General features: G+C 43.1%; 1 protein-coding gene across 1 annotated transcript in view; it reads left to right on the plus strand.

The window, feature by feature from the left end:
- SLC7A14 (solute carrier family 7 member 14) overlaps positions 1-8046 on the plus strand; it is a 111936-nt gene extending 103890 nt beyond the window's left edge. The window contains exon 8 of the mRNA XM_041731440.1: positions 1072-8046. Within this exon, the coding sequence (XP_041587374.1) occupies positions 1072-1394 (323 nt within the window). The 3' untranslated portion in view covers positions 1395-8046. The remainder of the gene's footprint in view (positions 1-1071) is intronic.
- The last annotated feature ends 17056 nt before the right edge of the window (positions 8047-25102 follow it).

The following is a 25102-nucleotide window of genomic DNA, read 5'->3' on the forward strand; positions in this document are numbered from 1 at the left end:
AAGTCTTAAAAAAAAAAAAAAAAAAAAGAATCCCAAGCAGACTCCTCATTGAGCATGCCTGATTGCAGGGCTCAACCTCAGGACCCTGAGATCACCACCTGAGCCAAAACCAAGGGTCAGATGCTTAACCGACTGCACCACCCAAGCACCCCTCAAGTTATTCTTATATGTAATTTCAAAAAAATTATAATAGAAATGAAATATTAGCCCTTATTTAATGCTACACATTAACTAGGCAAGCAATGTCTTCCTCCTGCTTGCAATGTCATCAAATAAGGAGGTTGCACTGGAAATGTCATGCTCCTCAGGAGTTCTCATTCATTCACTCAACAAGCATTCATTAAGTGCCAGTCTTCTGCAGAGTCTATGAAATGGAACCTCCTTGTGCAGATAATCACACAGTAGATGTTCTTAGGGCCTTAGTGGCAGGCACCAGACACCCCAAGAGCCCACAGAAGAAAGTGAACAGCTCTGAGTGGCCGCAGTCCATACGATACTCCTTTGGTGAATGAAAAAAGGCAAAGTAAACCACAGGGCATTATACGCACACCGCTCAGGGGTGAAACGAAAGATGGAGTCCCTAACTGGAGGTGAGAGATAATAAAATACTGTAAGAAAAAAAATAAAAATAAAAATAAAATAAAATACTGTAAGAAGGGTAGGGACCTACTGTGGGTGACTCACAAAAACTTAAGCCAGGGTGGAAAATGCAAATTCCCAGTTGGCACCTACACGACAGTAGTGAACAATGGGGTGAGGACAGAGGTGACCAGAGAGCCCCCGATCTGTCTAAGGAGGCAGCTAGTGCTCACCTCCAGCCACAACCGTCACGTAGGAATGTGGGAGTAGTGATGTCAGACCGCCCCGGCTTCTGGAGGGGAGGCTGTAGATATGGGTTGCTTAATGCAAGGTGTCCCAATTCTTAAATGACATCTAATTCGAGTCTCTTCAAGACACTCTTTAGACCAAAGAAAACACATCCACGGCCAGCTCTGCTTGCACCACTGAGTCTCTCCCCACTAGCCCCATGGATCCCAAAGCTCACTCGCCCGTGCCTTTCCCTCCCTGCAGGTATGCTCATTTATTTTGGGTACGGCATCTGGAACAGCACCCTGGAAATCAGTGCCCGCGAAGAGGCCCTGCACCAGAGCACGTACCAGCGCTACGACGTGGATGACCCCTTCTCGGTGGAGGAGGGTTTCTCCTACGCCACCGAAGGCGAGAGCCAGGAGAACTGGGGCGGGCCGGCCGAAGACAAAGGCTTCTATTACCAACAGATGTCAGATGCTAAGGCAAACACCCGGACGAGTAGCAAAGCGAAGAGCAAAAGCAAACACAAACAGAACTCAGAGGCCCTGATTGCAAATGACGAGTTAGATTACTCTCCAGAGTAGGAGTAACCACACAAGAAACGTGTAGAAACGGTGGTGGTTTCTTTTCAGTAACTTAACCTGTGGGCTAGAGGGTGAAAACATTCTTGGCTCTCATTTCAAAAGTCCAGCCTTCCCCCAGAGTCAGTCCCCGGCCATAGCCTGTCATTTGCTACTTTTGCCCTTCTGGATAGTTCTGTCGAAGAGTTTAACCTGGGTTCCATCACTGATCGATCCCCTTATTAAAAAAAAAAAAAAATTAACAAGAGGCTACAAAGAAATTCTCTCTTAGGTGCAACCATCAGAGCTGATAGCGGCAAATGTTTCCCAGGCCTTTGCTTTGCTGGTTGAACCTTTTTGCTTCTTACTGAGACCCCAGAAGCATGGGGCTAACTTCTTGGGCCACACTGAGGCTACAGCTCCTCCTGGAGATGTGCCAAAGCAGGTGGGTGTGGGCACAAGGCCGCATCTCAGCCCCCAGGATGACAAGGGCAAAGATCCTCCGGGCACACCCCGCTGAGAGCTGCTCCCAGAGGTCGAGGGCAGGTGGGCCTTGGCGCTTCCTCAGCAAGCAACACTTGGTCCTGAAACCTCACAAAGACGAACTCATGGAGCAGACACACGCTTCTTTCCATTCACCAAGCCTGTCACAGTCTCCAAACTCTAGCTTTAGGACCCAGCAAAAGTTAGGGATGCTGAGACCATTTCCCCAGAGGTTTCGGACTTACCATAAAGCAGCCTTGCAGACCCAAACGATATGGTAAGAAGCACCATCAAAGCGCTCCTTAAATGCCCAGAAAAAAAAATTAATTCTTCACCTCTTGCAGTGAAGGCCAGAAGGGCATTGGCAGGACTTAACTCTCTGCCACACCTTTCCTTTTGCCAGCTTTTCAGCTCCTGCTGATATAATGAAAGGGGGCAAAGTTGGAGCATGATTTCATGGCATTGATATGCCTTGAAGAAGTAGGCCGTTTGTTTTATAATCGGATAAAAATCTTTACAAGGTGAAGTGACCCCGCCACTGAGATCACATTGCAAATTCTATTTTAAATTTCCAAAATTATAAATTGTGTAGGTTTTTTTTTTAGATTTGCCGCCCCCTGATTGGTGGGGGCTCCTCAGAAAACAAAAATGCTGAAGCTCAACTACTTAGGTAACCGCATTCCAAGAGATCACGTTTCACTTCTGAACCTTGAGTAGCTCGCTCTGCTCTTCTACCTGCATTTTGTCTGTTATTTCCCGAAGCCCAAAGAAATACCTACCTGGTAAGGTCTCAATCGGGCCAGAAGAGGGGCTCTTAAAGGACTTTTCTCAGAAATAACCTAGATGAGAGAAGGCACAGCAGGAAAAAAACACATGGCCCATAAATTCTACTCTTGGGTCCCAGGGATTCCTGGGCTGCGCTGAGATGTGCCCTGTGAACCAGCAGGCACAGTTTCAATCAAGCTACAATCCTTTGTGGGAGTTTCCTGAAAGGGGGGCAAAATAGCAAATTTCTTGCCCTCTCTCTCCCGGACCTAGCATTATGCCAAAAGTTTTCCAAAATACATCAACTACTGTGAAGTATATTCTTTCTTAAAGGTTGAGGTCATGCCATCTTGGCAGGCTTTAGGATTATGGAGAAAAGACAAAAGTCCACTTTTTTCACTCCGTGAACACTGATTGAGATTGAACCAAATGCTAAGCACTGGAAATAGAAAAAAAATGTAACGTTCTGTTCTCGGGGTCTCCCAGTTCAGGGAATGGGAAGCACTAGAGCCTGACAAATGCAGATAAAACAACCAAGACTGACAAATCCTCCTGGTTGATGCACTGGGCTTTTAACATAGAGTAAAATAAAAGGTCAATTGAAGCTAATATTTTTTAAACATGCTTTGAAGCAAATTGTGTATCACACCCATGGCCAATGAAAGCCAGTAAATTCAAGGAACTTCTATTTTCTAGAGCTTCTTTTTCATTCTTCTGTATTAATTGTTTAGAATTCTGGTTTCCTGGGGCCATTTTGTCATTTTTAACGTGATGCATGGCAAAGCCGTGTTTTCTCCTCTCTAAACTTAGCCCTAAAGATACAGTGCCTGGCCTGTGAAATATATCCCTGGGGATGAACTGTAGACTAATTATCAGTAGTTTTTGTGAATACAAAGTTTTGATCTAGTTTCAAGACTCAACAAATCTGCCTAAACTAAATAGGAGGTGTTAAGACTGAGATATCCAGATAGATGGGGCGAGGCTATATGCATTAAAAATGGTCAAAAAGAAATATGGATGTAAACTAACACAGTCTTAAGGTGGATGAAAGAACCCCCTTTTATTAGCAAGGGTTAAGTATTAAGGTAACAATAGTTTGGTGGCAGATGTATGAAATTTCTGGAGCATGGGGAGAGAGGACACATAGTAAACACCGCTGGTATTAGTTTCGTGAAGACCCAATGAATGGCACTTTTTTTACTGGAGGCATTTCTCCCAAGTCTTATCTCCTTCTTTTTATAATCTTGGTCTCTTTCTTTCTCTGTCGTTAGTCATCTCCGTAGCAGTCTTGGTTTAAAAAAAAAAAATCAGTATGATAGAAAAAGATCTTGTAAGGTAAATTGACATGTTCTTGTTCACGTGTCCCAGCCTCTGGGAAGTGGTCCCAGATTTCACAATGCAGTCTCAAATACCATCATTGACTAGAATGATCATATTAGTGTTTCCTAGCAATTTCCTCAAGACCGCATTGGTGGAATCACATTAAAAGTAAGATCACCTATAATTACCGTAGAAACGTAGCCTTCTTGAATGGAGTCCAAGGAAGACCTACATTTTATTGAATTCTTCTCTCCTGCAAGAGCTCCTCCAGGGAGGTTTCATCGTGTGAATTAGTGGTGTGGAGCCAATTACTTGATTGTTTTGTAATTGTATTCTATTTATCGGTACTTTGCTTCCTTTCACAAGGATTTCAAAGTGGCTATTAAAATCCATATAATGTAAAAATAAGTGAGGAGCTTGGGTAAATAAAGACAGAAATAGGAGAAGACAAAGCTAGAAGTGTGTTCAGTGCACAAATGCACAATCTTGAGATGTGTTGCTAAATTTCTCAATGAAGGGGCAACTTGAAAAATAATAATAATGGAAAATAATGGAAATGTTGGTAATGACAAGAAGAAATACCCCCACATGATAAGAACAAATCTTTCCCCATGAGGCCAGAGAATGGCATAGATCACTGAAAGCCACATAGAAGCTTCAGACTTACTTTGCCAGCTACGTGTGCTCAGCACATAGTAGCCAGGCACGTAATAAATATCGGATGATCGGATGGATGGATGAATAGATGGATTAATGGGAAGTGAAATATCATTTATTTAACATTTTTTCATGGAGTGTGCTATGCTGTACCTGTGCTATGGCATAAGACATGGGGGAAACAGGATATATAAGATACATAAATAAAAACCATAGTGAGGGGACGTAAGAGATGAGGTAGTTACCACGTCCAATGGGACTTCCAGTATGGAAAAGACTTCCTTCTGTTGGGGAAAATGATAGAGAATGCAGTCCTTGTGTTGAGCCCTATGGAACGTGCAGAACTTTGCCAGGTAGGAATGGGGGGAAGGCTTGCCAAGTGGAGAATCCGCACGCGTCAGGTGGAGACGGCTGACAGCTGTCCCTGACTTTCAGAAGCTGGGGCAGTGGCTTCATCCATCTGTGTAAGGAGCTAACAGATCTCATACACATTTCAAATTGATTTAATATGTTAAAGGGAAAAAATACCCAAATTTAAGCAACGTATGATTGGTTCTTCTTTTTGAATCCTGGCTGACTTCATCATTAACCTAGGAGAAGGATAGTCATTTAACACGTAGACAGACACCACCAAGTTCTTCACAGCCCCTTTAAAGTTTTCAACAGTAAGCTTGACCAACAAAACCTTACAGCTTTTTTTCTACCTAACTAATCTAGAAAGCAAAAATCTCAATTCCAGATTTTACTCAGCTTGAGCTCAGGGCCACATTGAACTGGTGAAAGGAATCAGACGATAGAATTAAGTTAAGAACCCGATTCTACTTCTTAGTAACAAACTGACAGCTAATCAGTTGTCTACATAATGGTCGTGATGAGCCTGTCAGATAAACAGGGGGGAAAGTCGTTGAATTTAACAGTGCATTTGTGTAGATATAAACCCAGCAATTACTGGGACACAAAACACGAGCTCCTTGCAAGCAATGTCTTTCCCCTATTCTCCTGAAAAGTATTGATAAACGTGACCTCCTGTACATCGCACTTGTAGGAAGTCTACAAGGGGCTACCTTTTCTCTATATAATAAATAGAAGCTACAGGACTTTCAGAATCGGCCTCCAAGACTAAAAGAAATGGCTGTCCCCTCTCCCCCAGCTTTTACCGCTGGTGACATGTCCGTGGAAGCCCGTGGAGGGTCAGCCACAGGTTCACCTAATTTTGTATCTCGGAGTGAAGAAGTCAGAAGTCAGGGAGGGAGTGTGTCCAAAGCCAGGGCTGGGAGCAGCTCACTGAATCCAGGTAGAGTTAATGGCCCCCTCTTGGTTGCAAGCGTTCAGGTTAGGGAACAATCCAGAGACAGCCTTAATTTCTTATGTTGGCAGGGAGAGGGGGCGAAGGGAACACACTCTCCAGAGTTTGCCACTAAGGCTGCAAGACAGCTCTCCGTTCTTACGTCATTTGCAACAAGACTAGTCAAAGAAGGTGTTTCTAACCAAAATTTTCATGGAGCCTGGGTTTCTTCTGCATGCTTGTATCTCCCTGACACTGAGGACCCATTTGTCCACAAGGGCCTTTTGAAGTCCCTGAGAGAGAGAGAGAGAGGCACCAGCTGATAACCACTGACGGCCTGGCCACGCAAGAGCCAATATGCGTAATGAGACAGCGGGCAAACCCCGAAACAGCCTCCCAACCCACAGGCCCCACAGCAAGCAGGGGGCCGGGTGTTGTTCATCAAAGAGTGGACTTTGTGTTTCTCAATTGGAATGGTGATGGGTAGCAGAAAGGCCCTTTCATGTACATAACTGTTAGTCCTGTGTCCGATTTTTTCTCTAAGACCTCAGAGGAGAAGCGATTGTAATTTCTTTTCCTCTCTGGGAGCTACCACTTTCTAAAATGTTTTCCTCTCCTTGCTCGGCTTGACTGATCCGTGCATCATTCTGAAAACACCTAAGCAGTTGCTCTTGTCAAAATTCTCTAAGAAGATGTTGTGTGTGGTTTTTTTTTCTTTTAGGACTTAAAGCCCAAAAGGGATTAGTGGAAGTTTTGAAGCCCATCAAAGGTGAACATTTACTCTGCAGGATCAACTAAAATAGTGTTAGAAACCACTAAACAGTGTTCTACATGCATGGACTTCTGACCTTCATAGAGAACTTTCACAAGGTCAGCTTTGGGCTTGAAGTCTTCTGAAAGCAGGGGGCTGTAACAGCTTACCCTAGGAGAGCATTTAGTACATTTTGGCAAAACAAGGAGAGAAAATGGCTTTGTATGAGAATCAGGAAGAATCCAGAGGCAGCCTGGATTTTTTTTCATTAGGGATTCCCCTCTGAGCTTTTTTCTTTTTTTTTTTTTCTATGATGCTTTCTTAACATTGACATCGGTGACATTGGCTACAGAGAATTGGGGGTCAGGTGAGCATCCCGGGAAGGTGCAGACTTTGAAGGATTGTGTTCACTTGGGTAGTGAGCTGAGGAGAGTGCTCCCTGCCCGTCTCCTTGTGACTGGTATTGGCAGTCGTCAGTCCACTGGTCTCACTTGTGCTCCCAAAAGGTGAGAATCTACAGCAGAAATCATCAATTCCCCCAAAGCAAAGACGTGCTATGTTAATGCTATGATAGCGCACAAATACCTCAACTGTCCGGACTGATAGAGGGGCTGCGGGTTTCAAGAGAGCAGGTGTTGTCCTCATCCAATGTAGTTACACCATCTAACAACAGGACTTTCTAGCTTTTCTCACTGTGGAAAAGAAACGTTACTGTTTAATCCGTATCCAAAGTTATAAATACAGCTTGTAAATTTTACTAACTTGTTTCATTTTTGTTTGGTCCTTGAGAAGTACGACTTGCTTTTTGCGGATGGTAATTTATCGTGTCTTTCTCTGCTATTTTTTCCTTTGGTATGAAACTGCTGTGTTTGTTAAAAGTCTGTTCGTTTTGTGGTTCTTAATTCCCATTGGTGCACTGTACAATGGGGTGTTGTAGTGTATCATCGAGAACGAAATAATATGTAGATATGTTCTGGAGTGTGTTTTATTTTCAAACGACTGTGGTGTTGACGATATATTGATTTCTCGAGATATTAAGGGAAAATTCTAAATTTACCAAAATGTGTATATTTTAATAAATGCATAAAGCTTTATTGTGTGCCTTTAAATTTAAAAATGAGTTCTAAAGAAAGTCAGAAACAAAGTGTCTTACTGTCAAATATCCATAGTAATGTAAAGCTGTTACACGGAAGACTACCAAAAGAAAAAAAGAAAAAGAAAAGGAAAAGGAGCTTTCCCATATTTTGTTAACCTTAACCAGTACCTGAAGTCTGATACTTTCTTTCCACTCTAGAATGGAGATGAATAAGTGAATCATGCCTTAAATGTTTCAATTATCCTTTGTAGAAAAGCCAGATAAATGAGCTCATTTTTTTTTTTTTGAACTAATTGCATTATTGTGGAAAATTCGTTTTCGGAATAAAAATATTTTAAAAATTACAGCTAATCGACTATTACAATTGAAGTTTGAAGAAAGTCAGTGCCATCCTACCTTTTTAAATTCTTTATTTCCATGTAGAGAACAGAAGTTCTTCCTTAGTGGATTCTTGGGAGAACAGCAAGTGACCCAATCTCCCTTTGACCATTTTCTTCTAACACGGTGCTGGACTCTATCTGGGACCCCCACACCCCCCCACCCCGGCTGCCTCCCAAATGACCCCAGTCCCAGTCCCAACTCCTACCCGCAGCCACACTCCACCCTCCCCGCTCAGCACCAACAAGCATTCCCGTTCATTGCCCCCATTCGTTTTAAGGACAAGGTGAAGGAACATTACCTGCCCACAGATAGCATTTATTTTTTGACACTAGAGTAGTGACATCTGGAGAAAAGGCAAAGTGGTACAGCAGGGTCACATAGTGTCACACCGCATGAACTACAAAGGACCCTCCATGTCTTTATTTCCTACAATGCATTGCTCTCCTTTGCAAAGGTCTACCTGCCTGAGTAGCAGGGAGAGAAAAAACAAACTTTAAATGTATTAATCTGCAGAATCACAGATGACATCCAGTTTAGTCTCTTTTTAGATGATTGAGTCTCTGTGGGATAAACACTCAGTCTTTTGGATTCCCACCCACCCTCCCTTGTTTCTCTCCAAATTGCATCTGGGAAAGATCCTATATGATCTCAAAGAAGTTGGGGGGACAGGAAAGGCTAGGGGAGCAGACGAGAACTAGGGTGCTCCGGACCCTTTGCTGCTGCAGAATGGCTACATGGGCTGCTCCCTGCACAGGTGACCACTGACAAAGAACTGCCTCATTCAGCCATGTGGGTTTCATGATAACACTCACTTCCAAAACCCACAAGTCTGGCATGTAACCCCAGTTGTGAAGGTCCTTGCCCACAGACACTCCTTCGTATGATTCCAGACTTCTGCTGGTCCACCAAGCCCTCAGCACTTCCACTTGAGAACCCACTGCATCCCCACCGAGACCTGGGGAACCAGGAGCATCACCTCGGGCAAGAATCCAGCCACTTCCTTCGCTAATGATACACCATCATTTCGGGACCCTGCTCATTGATGCATAGAGCCCACGGTTGCAGCTTATAGCCTGTGGTGGCTGCAGGCTCGTCCCAAGAACAACCCTGTTGACTTTTCATAATCGTTGTGAGTTAGTTGCTAAAGACATCATTATTAAAACTTAACTTTTGTAAACTTACAATGAATTACACTGAAAACAAAGGTAGAAATACTCAAAACTAATGACTACATTTCACTGTCATCTATGTTCTTGAGATTATTTACAAGCATTATATCTGTATGGGGAACACTACATAATCATGGGCCATTGCACATCTCTTTCCAGCTTTATATTCAGTGAGTTCACACTGGTAGCTTGAAATCAGCCATGGTGGGAGTGTTCACACCATGCAAATTGGCAAAGGCTACAAAAATTGGGATTGGTTGGTTTGTTTCCAGAGAGCTGCCTGTTAAACATTTATAAGCACACCACTGCTTCTGTCCTTTCTAGCTACTAATCCATCCAGTGTTTTCAGACATCCTCACTCCTAACACACCCCCACCTACAGAGGGGGGGAAAGCCTGGACAAGTATTCCCATGAGGAATCCTACCTCAATTTCTCTTCCTCTCCACACCATCCAGCAGGACCAGCAGGGGCTGGCTTTCCACTCTTCTTTCAGTCTGAAAAAGATTCTCCCTATTACCTACTTCTCGAGGGCTATGCACCTTGTAATTCATTCTTACTGGTAGAAGAATTGTCCATTTGCCTATTGACAAATGGTACCCAAGAGGAGTCATGGAACAACTTGGAACATTACCAGGATTGAAAGTAATTGGATGCATATTCCAAAATATAATCTCATTACATAGGTCCTCATGTTGAAAGGTGACTTAATAACAGGAGTTAGGGAAGATGTGGAGAAATTGAAACCCTTATACGCTATTTGTGGGAATGTAAAATGGTGCAGCCACTGTGGGAAAGTGTGGCTATTCCTCAAATAAATAAATAAATAAATAAATAGATAAAAACAGAATTATCATATGACCCAACAATTCCACTTGTGGGTATATATCCAAAAGAATTGAAAGCAGGGTCTCAAAGGCATTTGCTCATAGCAGCATTACTCATGGGGTCTAAAACTTGAAAGCAACCAAAGTGTCCATCAGTGAATGAATGGATAAAGAAAACGTGGTGTATAAATACAATAGAATATGATTCTACTTAATTGTCTATTTGATTCTTTTTAATTGTAAAAAGGAAGGAAATCCTGGACACCTGGGTGGCTCAGTCAGTTAAGCATCTGACTTCAGCTCAGGTCATGGTCTCAGGGTTCTGGGTTCAAGGACTGTATTGGGATCCCTGCTCAGTGTAGAGTCTGCTTGTCCCTCTGTCCCTCCTCTGACTCATATACTCACTCACTTTCACTCTCTCACAAATAGAAATCTTTAATTTAAAAAGAAAGGAAGGAAATCCTAACAAATGCTATATCATGGATGAAGTTTGAGGACATTATGTTAAGTAAGGCAATGACAAAAAGACAAAAGATTCTATGACTCCACTCACATGGGGTACTTAGAGTAACAAAATCACAAAAGTTGTAAGAAGAGCAGTGGTTATAAATCAATGGAACAGAATAAAGAACCCAGAAATGGGCCCTCAACTCTATGGTCAACTAATATTCAACAAAGCAGGAAAGACTATCCACTGGAAAAAGGACCGTCTCTTCAATAAATGATGCTGGGAAAATTGGACATCCACATGCAGAAGGATGAAACTAGACCATTCTCTTATACCAGACACAAAGATAAACTCAAAATGGATGAAAGATCTAAATGTGAGACAAGATTCCATCAAAATCCTAAAGAACACAGGCAACACCCTTTTTGAACTTGGCCACAGCAACTTCTTGCAAGATAAATCCATGAAGGCAAGGGAAACAAAAGCAAAAATGAACTATTGGGACCTAAGATAAAAAGCTTCTGCACGGCTAAGAAAACAGTCAACAAAACTAAAAGATAGCCTACAGAATGGGAGAAGATATCTGCAAATGACATATCAGATAAAGGGCTAGTATCCAAGAACTACAAAGAACTTATTAAACTCAACAGCAAAAAAACAAACAATCCAATCATGAAATGGGCAGATGACATGAAGAGAAACCTCACAGAGGAAGACATAGACATGGCCAACACGCACATGAGAAAATGCTCCGCATCACTTGCCATCAGGGAAATACAAATCAAAACCACAATGAGATCCCACCTCACACCAGTGAGAATGGGGAAAATTAACAAGACAGGAAACAACACATGTTGGAGAGGATGTGGAGAAAGGGGAACCCTCCTGCCCTGTTGGTGGGAATGTGAACTGGTGCAGCCACTCTGGAAACTGTGTGGAGGTTCCTCAAAGAGTTAAAAATAGATCTGCCCTATGACCCAGCAATTGCCCTGCTGGGGATTTATCCCAAAGATACAGATGCAGTGAAAGGCCAGGACACCTGCACCCCGATGTTTCTAGCAGCAATGTCCACAATAGCCCGACTGTGGGAGGAGCCTCGGTGTCCATCGACAGATGATGGATAAAGAAGCTGTGGTCTATGTATACAATGGAATGTTACTCAGCCATTAGAAATGACGAATACCCACCATTTGCTTCGACGTGGATGGAACTGGAGGGTATGATGCTGAGTGAAGTAAGTCAATCGGAGAAGGACAAACATTATATGGTCTCATTCATTCAGGGAATATAAAAAACAGTGAAAGGGAATAAAGGGAAAGGAGAGAAAATGAGTGGGAAAAATCAGAGAGGAAGACAAACCATGAGAGACCCCTAACTCTGGGAAACGAACAAGGGGTGGTAGAAGGGGAAGTGGGCGGGGGATGAGGTGACAGGGTGACGGGCACTGAGGGGGGCACTTGATGGGATGAGCACTGGGTGTTATGCTATATGTTGGCAAATCAAACTCCAATAAAAAAAAATACACACACACACACACAAAAAGAGCAGTGGTTGCCAGGGGCTGGCAGGGGGAGTGGGTGGTTATTATTTAATGGGTATAAAATTTCAGTTTTGCAAGATATAAGCATTCACAAAATGGGGCAGCTGGGTGGCTCAGTCGGTTAAGTGTTGCACTCCTGATTTCAGCTCAGGTCGTGATCCCTGGGTCATGAGATTGTGCCCAGCATCGTTCTCTGCCGTCATCAGGGAGCCTGCTTGAGATTCTTTCCCTCTCCCTCTGCCTCTGCCCCTCCTCCTGCTCTTTCCCTCTCTCTTTTTAAGGAAAAGGAGTTCACAAGAGGATGGAGTGATGGCTGTGCAACAATATGTATTAGTACTACTGACCTATACAATTAAAAACAGTTAAGATGATACATGTGATGTCATGTGTATTTTACCACAATTTTTAAAATTGAAAAAAATTCAAAGGTTACTCAGAATAGCAAAGCCATTTTATAGGCATTTTCTCCTTAGACCACAACTCAAAACCATTTTAAAAGCTAAATCCCCATTTGAAATGTTAGGGATCCCCATACCCCAAACATCAAATTGACAGCTCTTCTACATTTTATTTCCAACTATTAGCAGTTCAGTGCCCTTCAGTGAGAGACCTTTCTGTGTCAAGCTCCCTTCCTCTCCTTTGCCCACAAGTGCCCCTGCCCCTACCTGAGGATAGGTTTTTGTTTTTGTTTTTTTCCATTCTCACACTGGCTTCAATCAAATCAAGGAAACCTCTAAGTTATGAGGCTCAGAGAGACAACCAGAGACAACCACACACACACACACACACACACACACACACACACACACCATTTCTATGACCTAGAAATTTGAATTCTTCAAGACTGATGTTTACCCATCAGAGTCGTCTGGAGTGTTTTCAGAAAGGGATGAGCCCTCCCCGTAAGTCCATTAACTGGCTGAGATAAGTACAGTGGCAGGCTTTCCTTCAGAGAAGGGAAATACAAATGATTTGTGACTCTAATTAACTTCAAACCCAGCAGCAGGAATACAATTTGGCACAGAATCTAAAGAGGAAATAGTCCATCTAAATTCAATTCTGGTGGCTGGAAGACTGTAATTGAATTTCCTTCCTAGCAGAGACACTCCTCACAGGGCAGGGTGGGGCAGGGGAAGGGGGTTTCCTAGTAATGGGGTTTCCCTGTTCAATGAAGCTCTGTGTCCAAAGCAACCCCTTGAATGTACTGGAAATGGTTCAAGGTATGGACACAATGTCCTCATCCTTCTCCCCCAGCCTTGTGAGTCCCGTGCAAGAGGTGGAGATTGGGCTGACCAAACCCACAGGGAAGGGCATGGGAAAGAGGATGTGAGTCTTGAGGGAGGGCACCCCTGCCCTAGCTGCTCCCTGATGCCCAAATGCCTCCCCTGGAGACAAAGTGTGACGTCCCTCAATAAGAAAGAGATCTTTAAACGCATTCACAGTTAACTCCCCCTTAGGAGAAGGGACATAGTGGCTTAACTCAATCACCTTGAGATACGAATGGCTAATATCAGTTCTTTCTCAGAGAGTGGATTTTCACTAAGTCATGAGAAAAGATTAGGGGACCACTGGGTGCCTGACAGGGAGTTGGGAGATGCCAAGAGGTGAAATGGCCCAAAAGGAAGAGACCACGGTCCCAAAGACACCATTGGTCCCATTCACCTCACAGCCTTGCTGAAGGCTAGATCTAAACACATGAAGGGGGGCACCTGGGTGGCTCAGCGGCTGAGCGGCTGTGTTCGGCTTAGATCATGATCTTGGGGTCCTGGGATCCAGTCCCACATCCCCTGCAGGGAGCTTTGCTTCTCCCTCTGCCTGTGTCTCTGCCTCTCTCTGTGTCTCTCATGAATAAATAAATAAAATCTTTTTTAAAAAATTAAAAAATGAACACATCCAGGGCAGAAGATATCATAAACCTGCCCTGAACGGATGCCCCCAAGATCACTCTGGGGGGACAGATGGTAGGTGGGGTGCAAAGAGGCTTGGACTGCCTGACACAGACCGTACCCCAGTCCTGGCCCTCTGTAGCTGGCTCTGCACTCTGTTTCCTCATCTGTAAACAAGAAGTTGACCCGTGATTTCTACTTTCCAGATCCTGCCACGAGGGCAGGGAACACACCTCCCATGCTTCCTGCAGCACCTTGGCACCTGGTGTGGAGCCTGGGATGCAGGAGGCATTCAAAGAATATTTGTTGAAGGAATGAATGAATAGAAGTTGAGTTTTCTTTCAGCCTCCAGAGGCCCTCCCTTCACTTTTGCCAAAGTGGAGAACAATTCCAATCTCTCTATTTAAATATTTGACAGTTCACCTCTCTGACAGATTTCAGATCCTTTAACTCAACTTTTTAAGAAATGGATTCTAAGAAGATAAATAATCAGAGATATGGTCAAAGGTTTACGCCAAAGAATAGATCTATAATTCCAGGGGGGAGGATATCAAAAAATTGAAGTCAACCTAATGTCCCCAACAGGAAGTTGTTTCAATAAATTAGGGTGTGACTGTAGAACCTAGGACTGTACAGCCAACTAAAAACGTCTTCAGAATGCTTCATGACATGAGAATCTTCGTTAATTGTTAAATTCTAAAAGGAGGCTGCAGAGGTTATATGTAGTATGTCTTCAGTTTCAAAAATATATGTATTTTATACATGCATAGCAGAAGATGCAGGAGATTATATAAAATGCTAACCATTGTTCCCTCGGAGAAGTCTGATTTGGGGTAATTTTGTATCTTCTTTCCTACACTTCCTCTGCCTTTTTTCCAAATGCTCTTTGAAACCTATTTTACTTTTATTTGCAGAAATAAACTTTATTTCCTATGAGAGCTTTTCCAAATATTTGCCATGTCCTAAATGACAAACCAAGAAAGTACCCTGACAGCTCTCCCAAGCAACGACACAAATAATAGAAGCTGTCCTCTTAATGCCATGCCATAGGCATTTCTCTCTCTGCATTGTTACATACAAATTGAGGATGCAGGACCCCTGGGTGGCTCAGTGGTTGAGCATCTACCTTTGGCCCAGGGCGTGATCCCCGGGTCCTGGGATCGAGTCCCACATTGGGCTCTCTGCATGGAGCCTGCTTCTCCCTCTGCCTGTGTCTCTGCCTCTCTCTCTGTGTCTCTCATGAATAAATAAAATCTTTATAAATAAATAAATAAATAAATAAATAAATAAATAAATAAATAATAAAGCGTGTATGTCTTCAGCAGAGGGGAGTCATACTCAAGTAGAGTTCATTAGCTTGGATACATATAAATTGTTAAGAATTAAGCAATAGGGCTAATTGGTTCCAGATGTCAAGAATATTAAAAGACATCACAATTTTGAAGGATAAATGCAGGATAAATTTGTGAATTTAAGTGGTAAATATTCAGTTTAATCCTTTTACCAAGTGAAATGTGTGCCAATATAACTTTATGTTGCCTTGGGGATACTGCCCGCCGCACAGAAAGTGATCAATAATTATTTGTTAAACTCTATCGAACAGAATTTCATCCACACCCTGCCGAAAATAGAATTGTTTCCAAAACGTACATATTGTTCATGACTTATGAATGAAACGTATCCTTCCATAAGGTCATTCCTCTACTTAAACTCTCCACCGGCTCCCATTTGCCGATAGAATGCAGCCCTTCCCAGGCTGTAGCCCATCCCTATCTCCGGCCTCTTGTCCAACCCTCCCCCAAGGGTCCTGCATTCTGACCCCAAGAGACTCCTGATCGTGTTCTGGGAACATTCTCTCACCCTCTTGTGTCTTCCTGAATGTCCTTGGCCCCCTGGTCCACTCGGCAAACTCCCATTCATCCTTCAAGTTACTCTCAAGTGTATCCCCTTTCTGAATTTCTGGAACTTAACCTCCCCTAACCACATGTTCTTTTTTTCTTAGTGTGTATACCATTTTACCCATTGAATACAGTTACTTGTTGATGTGTCTTTCCTGCTATAGATGGGAAGCATTCAAAAAATATAAAAAAAGAAATGTTAGAACTATTTTCCAAGAATTTTAATCTAAAAAATAAGAACAAAATTCAGCTTTATATTCAATATGATAATATTATATAATAATGTATATTATAATATGATCATAATATACTGACATACAATAATAATATGTGCAATGTGTGGAATATAAGGTTTAATTTTATTTGTGTTATATTGTATTAGGTGGCTAACTACGGATTGTTTTGGGCCACATATTCATCAGACCATCCCTCTGAGGGTCTAATAATTATCTGGGTCCCTAAGAAGCTCCTAAGGACAGAGGATCCTCTGCACTGAGGAGGGGTAGACAGTACCGCCCTCTCCATCTTCACCATTTCATTCAGGTTATGATATTTTATATATTGCAAATACCCATTGAGGTGGATTTATAGACTGCACTATCTGTGTTTATTAAACTGACCCCACAAAAAGAGCTAGTCATTTAAAAAGATTCCTACAAAGAAACCATAAAATAGCCAATTGCAGCAAAAGCAATGAAACCAAAAGTACCAAAGTTTGCTATCTAACAAGAATTTAAAAACAAAATAAACAGGGGTGTCCCGGTTGCTCAGCCAGTTAAGCGGCTGCCTTTGGCTCAGGTCATGACCCCAGCGTCCTGGGATAGAGCCCCGCAGCACATCCTCCAGCTCCCTGCTTTCCCCTCTCCCTGTGCCCCTCTCCCCTGCTTATGTGTGTGCTCGTGCCCTCTCTCTCTCTCTCTCTCTTTCTCTCTCTCTCTCTTAAATAAATAAGTAAAATCTTTAAAAAATAAAAAATAAAAACAAAATAAACGTTGTTACTCTTTCATAACAACTCACGAAGAACAACTGCTTTTGAAGAAAATTAGTGCAATGGAGAGACTGTTTTGAAAAGAGCTATTTGGACATGTATGTGGTTTTATTACTGAAAATAATACGTTATCAACTATTAAAATGGTATTACTGTACATATAGACAACTTAAAATTTTTAATCCAATTCGGAAATCTTACAAATGAAGAAGCTCTATGGGTTTCAAACAATTTCTTAGAAATACAGAAATGCAACCTATCTCATTAGTTCGAAAAAACAACTGAAATGCATCAAGGAAGATGGAAAACTGCCAACTTTTAATACGAATCTTTGCAAAATTGATGCAGGAGGTTGACACAAGAGTATAATTATTGAATGAGGAAGACAGTCAATGATATGCTTTTCCTATATTATTCTGTGTCCTCATACGAGGTATATTTTCCAGCCAAAGCAGCTATTAAAATCAAACAGTAAAATCAACTGCATTAAGAATCAGACTTTTGAATATTTTTATCCCAGTATTAAATAATGGAGTAGCTTCAAACTCATTGCTCCCCTATATTATTATTATTACTAATTTGAAGAGAAGAAAAAGAGTTTGTATCATTAATGAGTAATATGAGATAAAATTAAAATGTTATTTAATTTTTCCCATTCTTTTAATATTTTTGTGTACATTTTATACTACATATAATACCTAATACAATCATTCATCTAGAAAGATGAATAAACCCATGTACATCTAGAAACAGAGGAGATGGTTAACAAATTTTGCAGAATAAAAATCTTCTTTTAAGACTTAATAGCAGGACATGAAAAGCGCCCATGAATCCTGTGCATAAAATGTGAAGGAATACACAAAGGAGCGGGGCTTTTAGGTAAGCCAGGGTCTGTTTATTTTGTAGTAATCAAAGGAACAGAAATCGTCTCTAAAAATTTTGCTGCTGTCCTAGAATTTAAGCTATACCACTGAGTAAAAGATAATAATGTGGAATTATATATCCAGCTATGAAAACGTTTTAGAGAGCAATTAAATATTGAAAAGTAGTGGCATTTTCTGGCAAACTCTCAAAATACAATCATTAAATTCACTTGACCAAACAAAGGCACATTCCAGTATCTTTCCTAAGAACCCTGCTAATTTGAATTCATGAATATGATGAAATTCTCTGTTTCCTGAAAATGCCCAGCCAGTTAGTGAAAAGAACATAGAGGGAAATTAGAGGCATCTTTATCACTTTTCGTTACAGAGCAATATGGTGCTTTTGAAAATGAGATGGAAACATATTTAGTTTTCTTCTCCCAAATTCTGGGAACCTTTTGTTTCCATTTAACAGATTAGAACTTGGATGCATTAGAAGCTAATTCTCTGTGGCTCTCCCCACATTTTCAGCTGCTGCAGATTGTTTACCAACCTTCTTGTGCAAAACGTGCATCTCAAAAACGGCTCCTTCTCAGGCACTGAGAACAGTTTATTGAGCCAGGAGACAGGGTGAGTAACTCAGGCGGGAACCACTGAACTCCTGTATGGATGAGACAAAGCAACCAGCTTCCAGGAGAAGCTGGTTTTTTGTTTTTTGTTTTTTTAGATTTTATTGATTTATTCATGAGAGACACAGAGAGAGGAGGAGAGGGAGAAGGCAGGCCCCACGCAGGGAGCCCAGCGTGGGACTCGATCCCAGGACTCCAGGATCACGCCCTGGGTCGAAGGCAGCGGCCAAACCACTGAGCCACCCAGGGATCCCCCCCTTTTTTTTGCCACAAGGTGTGTTTTATTTTCATTAATCATACAACTAATTTGCTATAATATCCCAGGGCAAACCGGAGAATTTGGCAGTCCGATGGTGGCGGGGGGGGTCCCCTCTTCCAGGAGACAATCTGAGGACAGATAAGAGGACTGACTACTCTCCCCATGGGTGGCAACCATATGGAACACATTAACTCTAAGTAACAGCACTAGCTGAGGCAGAAACGGGTTCAAGGAGGGTTCAGACACATTCATGGAGAGTAGCCCTCTAAGGGGTAATTAAAGGAAAGTTAGGTTTGCTCAGGGAAAGCTCCAGGGCTTGGAGATGGACCTCAAGGAGGACACAAACCCCACTCCTCTCCTTCAGGGGCACTGCAGCCACTCCAGCCTGACACTCAGCCGGATTCTTTTGTTCTTAGCATGACATCAGAGATAAATTCCAAATCCGAACACACAGAGGGAGTCTTTGATGGTCTCCTGGTCTTGGCATTGCCCACCCTCCTGGGGCTAGGAGGAGAAGTTCAGGACTAAGGAATCATTGCCCCAGCCCTCTCTGCCATCCTAAAACCAATTTTTTTTTTTTTTTTACCAAAAGCAAGGCCCTACTTCCCTTTTAGGGGTCTTGCTGGATTGGACGTAGCTCAGAATGACCTCCTGACCTACAGTGCTCTCTTCTTTTATTTTCAAATTTTAAGCCCAAACTTGTTAACTTCTGAACAAAAATCTTATTGTTTTCCTAAGGAGGTCTTATTGAGTGATGGGTATTTTGAGGGCTTTCCAGCCCAATGATTTCTTTGCTAAAAACAGAGTGCACACCCTCATGTTGGTATTTGTTCACAAACCAAACCCATAGCCTGAACGCTGTCCATATCCCCTCCCCCACCTCCCCATGCCCCCATCCGCCCCACCCCCTGCTGACAAGTGACCATAGTGGCCCACACCAGCAAAAGGCGCTCCCGTGTGACTTTACCTTCCACGTATAGATTATGATCTGCCATTCATTAGGACTTCAAAGCCAACAAGAGAGTTTACTCCCCTCGGTAGCTAATTCCCCTTATTTCCTGAAAACCCATGTGTGGTGCGGTGGGGAATATGAGGCTACCTTTCCTCTTTCCAGAGATACAAATATTCAACAGCCCTTACACCACAGAGTTCCCTTTATTTCCCAATTGGCTACAGAAACACAATCCCTTTCTAAAATATGTGTTTTGAAAACAGGTCCAGAATTTAACTCTATTCTAAGACTAACATCTTTAATAAGGAGAGTATTTATGTTAAAGAACCTTATGCTAATTTTGAATCTGTCCTTTTGACCGGTGGCTTTCCATAGTAATTCACCCCACTTTGGAGGAGGTAAATTCCTCTTGAGGGCTAGACCAGTGGCTAACACTTCAGGCTTTACAGTCAGACTGAAAGGTTATGATCTTGGCTGTGCAACCTGAGGCAATTTACTTAAGCTCTCTGTGCCTCTGTTTTCTTATCTGTAAAATGAGTATATGAGAGCCCCCAACTCATGGCATTATTCAAAGAATTAAATGAACAAAACAGGGCAGCCCTGGTGGCTCAGAGGTTTGGTGCCGCCTTCGGCCCGGGGCATGATCCTGGAGACCTGGGATCCAGTCCCATGTCGGGCTCCCTGCATGGAGCCTGCTTCTCCCTCTGCCTGTGTCTCTGCCTCTCTCTCTGTCTCTGTGTCTCTCATGAATAAATAAGTGAAATATTTTTAAAAAATAAATAAAATAAATGAACAAAACATCTATGGTGCACTCTGTTACTATCTTTAGTAAAATGTATACTTCTCTTTAATGTCCTGTTTGGGGCATTTTGATCCTGCTTCATGTTGTTAAATAACTTCATTTCATAAGCTCCAAGGAGGCTGTAGCAATATGAGGACTGGCTTTAGCTTTAGAACAGCTGAGTTAAAATCTTGATGCTTACTCACTCTGTAGCCTTGGCTCATTACTTCATCCCCCTGTGCTCTGTTTTTTTCCATGGGAGAAAGGGGACGATACTGATTGGTTGCTGTTGGGGGGTTTTTTGTATATTTTTTTTATTGGAGTTCGATTTGCCAACATATAGTATAACACCCAGTGCTCATCCCATCTGATTGTTAAATAAACTGAATATCTGTGTGCCCCACAATTTCATTTGTTGAAGCCCTAACCCCCAATGTGACGATGTTTGGATGGGGTGCCTTTCAGAGGTAATTAACCTAGATGAGGTTATGACAGCGGAGCCCCATGATGGAATTTGTGCTTCTATAAGAAGAAGGCAAGTGTAGGGATGCCTGGGTGGCTCAATCAGTTGAGCAACCAACTCTTGGTTTAAGCTCAGGTCATGATCTCATGGGTCATGATATTGACCTTTAGGTTGGCCTCCCCACTCAGCAGGGAGTCTGCTTAAAGATTCTCTCCCTCTGCCCCTCTTCTCACACTCTCTCTCTCTAAAAAAATAAAATAAATATAAATAAATAAACAAATCTTTTAAAAAAAAGAAAGAAAGAAAGAAAAAGAAGAGGGAAAGTCTAGAGCTCCCTTGCTTGCTCACTCTCTCTTCCTACCCCATGAGGGAACAGCAAGAAAGCAGCCGTCCACAAACCAGGAAGAGAGTCCTCACCAGACACTAGATCTGCTGGCACCTTGATCTTAGACTTCTCAGCTTCCAGAGCTGTAAGAAATTAGTGTTTATTATTTAACCCACTGAGTCTATGGTGTTTTCATGATAGCAGTCTCAACTAAGACAGATACCAGATACCCTTCTCATAGAATTGTTAAAAGATATGACATAGGTTTCCCTCAAAATCCATTTTCTTCTTACAAACTTAATTAAAAAAATTAGCTGGGCACATAGCCAGCTAGAATAAAGGGCAAGGTCAGCTTCATGGACACATGACCTGTGTAGTCTCACAGGCCCTGAAAGCAGGAGGATACTATGCTTGGTTCAATTCTCTGCTGCCACCGTCTTGAAATTCTTGATGACTTTACCATTGAACTTGTGTTTCATAACTGAAGTCTAATAAGACAATGGAGCATGCAAGTGAGCAGAGAAAATATGTGCAATACACGTGTCCATCATTTCTTGCCACCATATTTTCAGATAGCATCATGACACCCCATGAGCACACCATTCAAGTGGATCCATGGTGTGTGGGAATTCAGCAAGATCCAAAGCAAGCTCAAAGGTGAGAGTGTGCTATGTCTATGATTGAGTGCCATGATCTGAATGGTTGTGGGCCCCAAAAATTCATATGTTGAAATCCTAAGCTCCACAAATGATGGTATTAGGAGGTGGAGTCTCTGGGAGGTACTTAAGTCCTGGGGCTAGAGTTTTCACGGGAATACAGCTTTTATAAAGGAGGACTCAGGGAGCTTCCTCACCTTCCACCATATGAGATGCAGCAAGAGGGCACCCACTGTGAACCAGGAGGAGGGTCCCTACCAGAAGGACCCCATGTTAATGCCTTTATCTTGAGCTTCCAGCCTTCCAAACGGTGAGAAATAAATTTCTGTTGTTTCTAATCCACCCAGTCTGTGGTATTTTGTTATAGCAGCCTGAATAGACTAAGATACTGAGGATGCAGGTGCACAGCCAGTCTCCAGAGGCCACAATTACTATTCAAACTATGACTCACTTCAAATAGAAAGAAGACAATGGATGGGATGTCTGGGTGGCTCAGCATTTGAGTGTCTGCCTTCGGCTTGGAGCATGATCCCGGGGTCCTGGGATCGAGTCCCACATCGGGTTCCCTGGGAGGAGCCTGCTTCTCCCTCTGCCTGTGTCTCTGCCTCTCTCTGCACGTCTCTCATGAATAAATAAATAAAATATTTGAGAAAGAAAGAAAGCAAGCAAGCAGGCAATGGAGTTCTAAGAAACATAAACGACCAGGGAACTCTATCATATCCTTGTGTTAGTTCCCTGGATTCACCAACCGCTTTACACTGAAAATGATGCCAGAGAAGGAAGGGGAAAAATAGGGCAACTTATTGTTCCTTCTCATCTCAGCCCTTCCTTACTCATCAAGCAGCTAGAGGTAGAGAGTGTTGGTCGACTGTGTGCATACCAACAAGTGAAAGAAAAGACAACTGAGTTAGCTTTGTGCAGTGTTTCCACAGTTCTCATAAGAATTAAATACTAATACAGTGCATGAGCTATCAAATACAAATTGTGGACCTTTGGGATTCCTGCATAAAAGTGAAACGTTCTTACATTTGCATTTAAAACAGACATTGCACAATACAAAGAACAGTAAGGGGGACCTGGGTGGCTGTCTTTGACCTACATCAAGATCTCAGGGTCCTGGGGTGGAGCCCTGCATCAGGCTCAACCTCTCCCTATGCCCCTCCACCATTTGTGCTCTCTCTCTCTCTCTCTCAAATAAATGAATAAATAATCTTTCTTAAAAAAAAGTAAAATTCATACGAGTAATTTAAAATTTGAGTTTTCCTTGACCTAGAACAGCATTAAATAGCAAAAATAAGAACAACAACAAAAAACCCTCATGACAAGTCAAAAGAGAGACCACAGGAAAAGGAAAAAAATTCCATGCTTTGTTTTCACACTTTTTTCCTGCTTTTTCTTTTTTTTTTCTTTTTTTTTTTTTCTTTTTTTTCTTTTTTTTTTTTTTTTTTTTTTTTCCTGCTTTTTCTAAAAAGAGTCCCACATCGTCATTTTATGCAGGGCACTGCAAAGGACGTAGGGGGCCCTGAGGAAGATTCTATGTCCCAGCATCTCCTGCAGCTGGATGTGGCCGTGTGACTTCCTACAGCCAGCCAGACCCCTGTGGCAGCTTCGGGGAACTGCCCTAGGACGTGGTGGGCATGGGCCTCCACTCATTTCCTCCGATCCTGTTTCCACCTGCAGTGTAGATGCTGACGTCCTGGAGCAGGTGTCCAAGGGCCACCGCTAGGACTGATGAAGCAGGTGTTGGAAGGAGCCAGGGCCCCTGGGGGCTCCGGGAGGAAGACCTGGTGTCCCAGGCCAAGACTGGGTCTTGCCAGACTCTCACGGTTCACGAAATGACTCGTGGTGGCATCTATCCGCATTTGTCACTCGGTAGTGCTTAGCTTTGGGTTTTGTTATTCTGTTTTTTAATCAACTCTGAAAAGAGTCCTTATTCTGTGTATTTCTGGAGGAGGAACAGTTCAGCCCCCTCACACCACCTACAGCTTCCAGCCTGGAGGTCAGTGTCCCTCCTCGACTCTGGAACCCGCCCCTGGTCACACTCCCATGTATGCGTCCCCGCCAGCCGACGCCGCTGTCGTTATTGTACCCATCACAAGGCAAACTGAGTCCTGACACCTAAAGAGGCAGTTTTAGAATCAGTAAGACAAGCAAAGATTGACACTTCCCACTAATTTTTCACCCTAAGAAGGAACAGTGTTCTCCTCTGCAGAAGGTCTCTGCGGGGCCTGGTGCCGAGACCTGGGGAAGGCCTCGCTGTTCTGCTCATAATGAAATCAATGGACTTGATGCAATTAAGGGATTGGCTGATTTTCGGCCCCATTAAAAAAAGGTACAAGGTTGAGAGAAGACCTCATTCGTACGCCTTTATAGATCAGATATCCGGTTAACTCGTGTCTATAATCTGCACTAATGTGCTTCCGTTGGCATTTTATTTTCCCCTTTTCATTTAGGGCGTAACTTTCCAAAGAAGACTAAAGATGCCAGTGCTATGGAGCTAACAGCGGCCTCATCCACGATGAGCCAGACTGTGCCACTAGCCGTGAGGTACCTGACACCTGGGACTGTACCCCGATCGGATGCTGAGAGTGGACAGGTGGAAGGGCCCCCCGGAGGTACAGCCAATCTAGCATCAGTGGGAAAGAACCCCAGTTCTGGTTCTGGTTCCAGGAAGCACTGTGAGAGCAGCAATTTTGTCTCTGACCCTGAGCAGAACTGTAGGACATCTGAGTGCTGTCAAAAGCATAACTGCTTCCAGTGGGGAAGGTAGATTTGGGAATCAGTTTCGAATCGGTATTTTAAACAAAGCTAGAAGTACCTGTTTGTGAGGTACTTACAGGTGGCCTCCCGGGGGTGCCTATCCACCCACCCCCTGCACCTGCTTCGCCCTCAGCAGTTTGAGGTTCCTTAACCCTCGGACCTGCTCCGCCAAGTTCAGACCCCACTGCCCATGTGCTCTGAGGACCATTTCCTGCCCTTCTCTCACTCTTCTCTGTACATTTCCCAGGATCCTTGACCTCTGCTGACTTCTGGTAGTTCTGCCCAAAAGAGGCACTGTCGGAAGCCTGGAGGGTAGCGGGGGGTGGGGGGGAAATCAGAGTATTTTCTTTCACTTTGCTTCAGTGGCTCCTTGGGCAAGGGCTGAGTCTCCTCCATTGCCCCCGATCCCACAGGACAGCCCCCCCTCTGTCTCAGCCCTCATCAGGTACCCATCATGGTCCCAGCCCTAACTAGATGGCCCCAGCGTCTGGGTTCTGGTCACATGGCCTCCTCCCATGGCTTCTCCATCCCCTGCCAGTGGCTTCCTTCTAC

This window comes from Vulpes lagopus, chromosome 17 (assembly GCF_018345385.1).
Source record: "Vulpes lagopus strain Blue_001 chromosome 17, ASM1834538v1, whole genome shotgun sequence".
Classification (NCBI taxonomy): domain Eukaryota; kingdom Metazoa; phylum Chordata; class Mammalia; order Carnivora; family Canidae; genus Vulpes; species Vulpes lagopus.